The sequence below is a fragment of the Pinus tabuliformis genome, chromosome 2_1 (genome assembly GCF_031772625.1).
Source record: "Pinus tabuliformis cultivar Carrire ecotype Pingquan chromosome 2_1, CPIR1, whole genome shotgun sequence".
Taxonomy (NCBI): domain Eukaryota; kingdom Viridiplantae; phylum Streptophyta; class Pinopsida; order Pinales; family Pinaceae; genus Pinus; species Pinus tabuliformis.
The window spans coordinates 657437442-657445774 of NC_142299.1; the positions used below are offsets into that span (position 1 = coordinate 657437442).

The 8333-nt window shown below is 37.8% G+C and overlaps 2 protein-coding genes across 2 annotated transcripts; both read right to left on the reverse strand.

Annotated features, from left to right (window-relative positions):
• Positions 1–2221: 2221 nt before the first annotated feature.
• On the reverse strand, positions 2222–3612 carry LOC149202305 (cold-responsive protein kinase 1-like). The gene is made up of 4 exons (XM_089401548.1): positions 3336–3612; positions 2979–3072; positions 2696–2846; positions 2222–2589 (listed from the first exon to the last, which is right to left on the reverse strand). The coding sequence occupies exons 1-4, from the start codon at positions 3610–3612 to the stop codon at positions 2311–2313; spliced, it is 801 nt and encodes a 266-aa protein (XP_089257674.1). The 3' UTR covers positions 2222–2310.
• A 3481-nt stretch (positions 3613–7093) lies between these two features.
• LOC149202306 (cysteine-rich receptor-like protein kinase 46) lies at positions 7094–7876 on the reverse strand. Its single transcript, XM_089401549.1, has one exon. The coding sequence runs from the start codon at positions 7874–7876 to the stop codon at positions 7094–7096; it is 783 nt and encodes a 260-aa protein (XP_089257675.1).
• Positions 7877–8333: the final 457 nt, after the last annotated feature.

An 8333-nucleotide genomic window follows, 5' to 3' on the forward strand; every position in this document is an offset into this window, starting at 1 on the left:
TGTCTCTCTTTCCCATATATGTAATAGTAATCTATAGTCAATAACTACTATATCCTCTTACTCATCTTTTAAAGTATCCTTACCCTTTACCTTGGGCATGGCTATCATGTCACCCTCATGTAATTCAGCCATCTCAATGTGCACATATACTAATTTTCATGTGAAATTATAGGGTTTGCCTCCACTCCACTCCTAATCTCTCATCCTCAAACTAACTCTCTTTTTTCCTTTGTTTTGTGTGCTAATTTCTTATCATTTTAAACTAACTTCCCTTTCTTTCTTTGTTTTATGTGTTAATTTCTCATTCTTTTGGAGCATAGATTGATATAATTCCTCTAAAGTGCAACTTATGTAAATTTATCTCATTTTACGTCCTAAATTTTTAACATATTTGGGATGTTGGAATTATTTTTTCGTCGTGATTTTTATGTAAAATTATATCTCATAAAATGCCATAATATACACTTTATTCCTCAAACACATTTTCACTCATTTTCCTTCTCTTACATTTGAATAACACTTTCAACTCCTTTCTTTCATTTAATTCTTTCTTAGTCATAATTACAACTCATATCAAATTGAGACTAAATTTAATTGAGAATTTCTTTACCAATATTAATTATAATTTTTTTTTCCAAAATTTACTATGAAATGTTTAGTAAATTTTGAATTAAACAATTAACATAAAAATAAAAACCAAAAGCTAGTGAAATTTATCACCTCAATTGGGACAACATTATAATAAATTAGGTGAAGTTAATCATCTCATAGTTGGCACTTAACGTGATGATAAACTATACTTCATTTCAACAGAATTAAAAAGATGTTATTTCACTTTCTAGTTGGCACTTCAAGACAATGTTATAATAAAACATACTTGCTTTTCATGTAAACACAATTAAAAAGATGTTCAAAATTTTAATGGTTAAAAATATAATTTAGTAAAAAGAATGAAAAAAATATAAATAAATAAATAGATTTAGTTGTAATATTAAAAGATGAAGTCAATCCGTGGTGAATAAACATCATCTTGCAATTAAACGTAGCTTATGAGGTTTATTTTTTATTTTTAATAATAAAAAATAAATAATAATTTACAAAATATTTATAATAAAAATATACATCAGCGAAAGTAAAAATACACAAGATGTTTTCAGCAAAAGAACACAAAAGTCTAATAAAAATACAGCAAAAGTAAAAATACACAAGATACGAAGTCACTGGTCTATTGGTGAATAAACACCATCTTGCAATTAAATGTAACTTTTGAAATTTATTTTTTATTTTTAATAATAAAAAATAATAATAATTTGCAAAGTGTGTATAATAAAAATACACATCAGGAAAAGTAAAAATAAACAAAATGTTTCCCCACAAAAAATCTAATAAAATACATATAAGAAAAAATAAAAATACACAAAATATTGTAGGCAAAAAAACACAAAAGTCTATATAAAAATATAATTCACCCTTTGTAAAATTTCGAAACCTAAACCCAACCCAAAAGTCCCCCTTTATAAAATTGCATAACATGCTACCATATTTCGATATTTTTATTGCTTAGGTAATTCTTTTGTCAAATGGCCAATAAATAATGGTTTACGGAAATAGTTGAGAATTAGTAATAAATGCACATGTAATAAGCCAAACAATAGTCAGACTCTGTCGAAATCCAATATGTCAAATGCTATGATGGCCTCAGTTGCCTATGTAATGAATTCATTAGCTACAAGACAGTGACTGACTTGGATCGCTACCGACTGATGAATGGTGGAAATGTAAATTTGTGGATCTCATTAATTACATCGAAGACTTGGAGCCGGCCAGAAATCCAATATGTCAAATGCTATGATGGGGTCACTCGCCTATGTAAATAATTCATTCGCTACAACACAGTCACTGACTTGGATCGCTACCGACTGCTGAGTGGTGGAATTGAATGGATATTGGTGGATCTCACTAATTACATCAAAGACTTGGAGCCTGCCAGAGCGTGAGAGCTGTATCTGGGTAAATAGGTGACTATTTACAAAGACGTTTTGAAAAAAATTAAATCATCAAAAAAAACGTTTTGGAAGTTTCAAAACACATCGTGTGAAACGGCAATGTAAAATTATTAAACGTATTTTACGGTCAGAATGCCTTCTAACGGGCATTTTGGCCGTCAAATTCCAACCCTGAACCCAGCTTCAAACCAAACATTGTCATCTATAATTAGAAAGGCATACAATTTATATCATCCTCCCTCTTCTCACTAAAAGTAGGGCATTTGCGTGTTCTAGAAGTCAAAGCTTACGCTAGTTACTTAGACTAACGAGGAAACAAGGACACAGTGACAGAACCGTGAGACGTACAGGGTGAACTCACTGTTTTAGTGCAGAAGTCCGGTTGTATTGGCTGATCGGTAATCTCTGAATTGTTGGTTAACATCCACAAAACCTTTGACATTGCGGGCCGCAGGAACCATTGGTCTTGAGTGCAGAGAAGCGCAAGTTTAATCAGTCTCAGTGCCTGCTCTCTTGGGTAGTGCCCCTCTAATGACAAGTCAACAATATCCAAAACTTGATCATGTTGGAATTGATTCCAAGCCTGCACCATCCGCAAAATTATCAATACATGGTTTTGAATTCCCATTCTAAATTAACTTCTTATCATAATCATGGAACGAAACTTATCTAATTAACTAGAGACACACCCACTGCAAAAGAATCTGCATAGTGTCATCCAATCTTGCATCCACAGCATTTCTCCCACTGACGATCTCAAGAACCACGATACCGTAGCTATAAACGTCAGCTTTTTCCGTTAATTGTCCGTGGGCTGCATACTCAGGCGCAATGTAGCCTCTGCCTCATAACAAATTTGTAGAAGTTACAAATAAATGCTTGGATTTGACTATTAAAAAAAGCAAGACTTACTAATAACTGAATTGCACAACTTGCGATGTAAATAAGCAATAAGTGAATTGAACATCTCACATTGTTCCTGCCAATTTTTTAGAAACATTCGTATCACCTTCTGTAAAGAATCGAGCCATTCTGAAATCTGCTATTTTAGGATGAAATCTCTCATCTAGAAGTATATTGCCACATTTGATATCTCTGTGTATAATTGTCATATTGGAATCCTCGTGTAGATATGCAAGTCCTCGTGTTGTGCCCACTATAATCTATAAACGATTTTCCCAACTCAAAGCATTTGGTATTTCTCCTGCGGATCTCCAATAAAAGTGTTTGAAAGCCTCGACTCCACACAAATAATTGAATCAATGCAACTAATTCTTTAAAACAACTTGAATCGCGGAAAAACACACAAGATTGATGACAGCAACATACCGAACAAACGCTTGTCAAGACTGTTATTTGACATGAACTCGTATACCAGCAACCGGTCATGCCCTTGCGTGCAACATCCGAGTAAACGAACAAGATTACGGTGACGGACGCTGGTCAGGAGCTTCACTTCTGTCAGAAACTCCGCCGCAGCTTGAGCAGTTTGCCTTCCATATAGTTTCTTAACCGCGACATCCCTGCCATCCGGAAGAATTCCCTGCTTATAGATTAAATCATTAGAATTAATTTGAAAAAATCGTTTACATTTGGAAAAAACCATCAAATCCACTTTTGGTTCTATACCTTATAAACCTCACCGAATCCTCCTTTGCCGATAATATTGTTTCCGTTAAAGTTCCCAGTAGCTTCTCTCATAACCTCGTAATCGAAGAGAAATGGCTCGAAATTTTCCCTTGCGGCTAAATTCACATCTGCACAGACCATTATAAAAACAATTTTATCATAACCGTCGATTACGACCAGGTTTAATAACTCGGAAGAATTTAGCAGGAAACAGCCATAATTCAAGGATGTATAATGTAAGATTTTTGAGATACACAGATCTAGATCTGCAAAACAATAAACAAGCTTGCAAGAGAAGGAAGGAAGCGAGCAAGAATAGAGAAAAGAATGAAAATTGATTCTACAATATTAGTTTTAGAATAAATACATAAAAGCAACTAAGTTAAGCTTAGTTGTACATGCAACAACTAAAGCTAACTAAAGCTAAGTGTGCTTTATCTTATGTTAATGTGTACATGTGCCACATGCAAACAATAAGTTAACTGGAGCTAATCTAGGTGCATGTACACCAACACAGCTAGTCTAAGTGCATGTACACCAACACCCCCCCTTAAGCATAACTTAGGTGAGTGTGATGCAAAATGAATGAGTCCCGGCAACACGGCCATTTTAGGTACCCATATACAATGCATAAAAAGGAGGAAAGAGGGAAAACCCAGTGGGAAGAAAACCCCCCCTCAAAATATAATGCAAAAGTAGAGAAAAGACAACTGCTAGGCAGTCGTGTCCTTCACCCCGAGTGAAAAATCTGAAAAGTCTCTAGGCTGGGATGAGAAGCCGGTCTGGGGCGAAAAACCCTCATGGGGTGCATCGGGAGGACGCGGGTGGGGTAATACTACCTCCAACGCTCGTTCTGGTGGCTCTCGTGAACGCGAAGTAAAACCCTTCGCCAAAGACTTGAAAGCTGACGATGTCTTTGACCAAGTGAATACGGGTATAAACTTCGATGCATACGAAGACATTCCTGTGGAGACAAGCGGAGTCCATGTACCTCCTCCTGTGAATACTTTCGCTGAAATTGATTTAGGAGAGGCCCTAAATCTTAATATCAAGAGGTGTAAGTTTGCAAAGCCGACTCCCGTGCAGAAATATGCACTACCTATTTCGTTAGCTGGCCGAGATTTAATGGCGTGTGCCTAGACCGAGTCCGGTAAGACGGCTGCATTCTATTTTCCTATTATAGCTGGCATATTGAGGAGCAACCCGCCACCGCGCCCCCGTGCGGGGCGGAAGACGTTTCCTTTGGCTCTTATTCTGTCACCAACAAGAGAATTGTCTTGCCAGATACATGAAGAGGCTCTCCATGCATGCCCCTTCTCGAATTTTTCTTGTGGATGCTTTCCAAGAGCACAGCCATTACAAACACCATCTGAAAATTCAATGGTTGGCAATCCTTTGACCATCCCTTGCTTACTAAGTTGTTGCATATATCTGAAATTCAAGTGCCCAAATCTCTCGTGCCAAATCCTACTTTCTTCATTTGCATGTGTAAGTAGCAAAATAGAATCTGATTGAGGAACAAAATCAGAAAATGTATACAGACGAGATTGATCATTTACCTTGCCAGATGCAATCTTCAAATTGGTTTGCATGTCATAAATGCTCACGGAATCTGGGGTAAATTCCACTTTCCTTCCGTTGCCTGTGTGTGTCATCTGATACACTGAAAGAAGATTCACAGAAAGCCTTGGAATATGCAAGACATTTTCAAAACTTCCATCTTCGAATTGCACTCTTCCTTGTCCAGTTGCTGCAACTGCAGAATTATCCCCCATGAGAATGGGAGGACCTGAGTATGCATGTAGAGAAGAAAAGGATTCCTTTGAAGAAGCCATATGATGTGAAGCTCCTGAATCGATGATCCATTCTTGTGGTGCAGAATGAAGAGCAATCAAAGCATGCCCGTTACCTCTTGGATCTGGTACTTTTTCTCCAGACTTCTTCTTAGCATTCTCAGGAATGTGGTCTCCAAGATTGTGTTGCTGGAGTGTCTGCGCCATAAGATCTATAGTCTTCTTCATGCACGCAGATTCAGGATGAAAACCACAGTGGCAATAATTGCACATTGATTGCCCTTTCGTTCCTTTCCTTTCCTTTGAGCCAGATGATCCATCAGGGGGTTTGGGATGTCCTCCCTTTCTTGGATCAGGATCCTTCTTCCCTTTTCCTTTCTGATGGTCTTTGGAATTTGCCTTTCCTTTTGCATGCACAGTAAGTGCATGCGCTGTGGAATTTTTAAGTGTGCCCATTTTGATGAGCTTATCTTGCTCATGCATCAAAGACTGAATAAAAGAATCCAGTGAGGGCATCTTCCAAGCTACACCAGTTGCAGATCTGACTGTGTGGAATGTAGAGACGAATACTGCATACTCTAGACCAAGTTTTGATAGAATGGAAAGAATCAACTGATTTTCTTGCTTGGATTTGTCGATCCCTCATCCTTTCCGCTGAACCAACAAGGCTTTATACCTTGTGAAAAATTCTTGAATGTTCTCAAAGTTTCTCGGATCTAATGAGTTTAACTCATTTTTTAGAATGTGACCTTGCATTTCATCCTGTTTTCCAAACAATTCTTCCAAAATTTTCCGTACTTCATTTGGAGTTGAACATGATTCAACATGAAATAGCAGTTCCGGAGAAATAGATAAACATAGGACGCTGAAGGCCTCGTCCATGCGATTGAAATATCTTGTTTTCTCCATTGCCGATGTTGGTTCAACTTCCGTTCCCATGGTTATTCGAAATAAGCCTCTATTTCTGAGATGAAGTTGAATCTTTGGCTTTCATTCGAAATAATTATATGGAGTGAGAATTGCCGATTGTGAAAACTCCAATTTAGACTCCATTCTTTGTTGTTGCTTCAATCTTCTGATTGCTTGTGCACTGATTACAAATCCCTGTGCTCTGATACCATGTAAGATTTTTGAGATACACAGATCTAGATCTGCAAAACAATAAACAAGCTTGCAAGAGAAGGAAGGAAGCGAGCAAGAATAGAGAAAAGAATGAAAATTGATTCTACAATATTAGTTTTAGAATAAATACATAAAAGCAACTAAGTTAAGCTTAGTTGTACATGCAATAACTAAAGCTAACTAAAGCTAAATGTGCTTTATCTTATGTTAATGTGTACATGTGTCACATGCAAGCAATAAGTTAACTGGAGCTAATCTAGGTGCATGTACACCAACACAACTAGTGTAAGTGCATGTACACCAACATATAATCACCTGTTCTTTCATTGTTCCTTCGATGTCTAAAACGTCTATAGAAGAGTATCCAGCACATCACCGCAACCAGAGCTGTTCCACCAATACTTCCTAACAATATAGGCACTACTTTCGATGACGATTTTCCCGACAACGTTTCTGCGTTTAAAATTAAAGAAAAAACAATCAACATACATGTTATATCAGAATCAAACAACAAATAGTTGCAGCAAATATATAAAACTTATATCAGAACCAAACAACAAATAGTTGCAGCAAATATATGAAACTCATTCGGTAAATTTGGTTGCCTGTGAAAAACGAGTAAGTTGAGTAGCGCATAAAACAGCCCGCCTCGAGACCTCGACTTTCATGATTGGGAAGACAGGTAAGTAACTGATTCTGAGCTTCTGCTAGGCATCGTTGGCAGCTACTATTGGTAAGGGTGGGCCAACAATGAGCGAGGCCATATAAGGAGCCATCAATGGAGCCAGTCGCATAACCGTTATTTACAGAAGCGTTTTCTACGAGTTGCCTCGATAGGGCAGTGGCTCTTTGAGAAAAGGTCTGTGGATCGCTGTCATTTGTGGAGGCACATAAATGGGACTGCCCATAGTCGACATCCTGACCATAAAAACTAGTATTCTCATACCTAAGGAAGCAACCGTCCAGATGAATCCGACCACCATTAGATTGGGAACAGTAATCCTTTATTTGAGCCTCGGCTGCCGAGACGCATTCTGAGCACTCTTGGGCGCTTAAGTACTTGCGACACACTGCGAGGCCATACACAGGATCCGTTTTGCCAAATTTGATTTGCATTGAATCAGCGAAGCCGTACGAGGAGAGATTTGGGCGGAAGGATGCGAAAACAGCATTCTGATTTTCCTGAAACGCTGTAACGTTAACAAACGTATAAATTTGTTCGTGGCTGCACCTTTCAACGTCCAGTGCAGACTGGGGATCGTCTTCTGCCAAACTTACTGCAATGATCATGGCCACCAGAAACGGTAAATAGGCTACTTCGGCCATCAGTCCTGATAATAACCGTTGTCTGGAAATGCGAATTGGAACCCAATGGCCGCATGTTTCTCAATAAATTTGGAAGGAAGGAGTTGATGAGGAGAACCGACATCGAGACACAGTGACACACCATCTTTTTATTGGTTAAGTCAAGTTCAAATAATTGTAGGACTCGTTATTTTTTTCTAGCGAAGTTGCCACCTTACCCGGAATCCGACATATCGGAGAACTTGACTTAAGAAATCTACACACAACGGTGATCTAGCATCACTGAACTTGTCTTCAGAAATCTACACGCAACGGGGATGTATCGTCGTTGCATCCTTTGTTATGTAAGTTACTCGTGTTGTGCTGTTTTGTAGACATAGACCAGTTTTAACACCAGTCTACATTCATCGTATCTCTAGATTTATCAATCGAAAAGAGTGGTCAAAGTGCTTTGAGAGGATTACGTCTCAACATATTT

Bases quoted from the DNA above. Each gene is read 5' to 3' on its own strand.
- LOC149202305 (XM_089401548.1), bottom strand. From the start codon at position 3,612: ATGGTTTTTTCCAAATGTAAACGATTTTTTCAAATTAATTCTAATGAT. The intron at 3,073-3,335 runs GTATGTTGCTGT...ATATACTTCTAG, and splicing joins TCTTGACAAGCGTTTGTTCG to ATGAGAGATTTCATCCTAAA. The intron at 2,847-2,978 runs GTGAGATGTTCA...GTTATGAGGCAG, and splicing joins AAAAAATTGGCAGGAACAAT to AGGCTACATTGCGCCTGAGT.
- LOC149202306 (XM_089401549.1), bottom strand. From the start codon at position 7,876: ATGGCCGAAGTAGCCTATTTACCGTTTCTGGTGGCCATGATCATTGCA.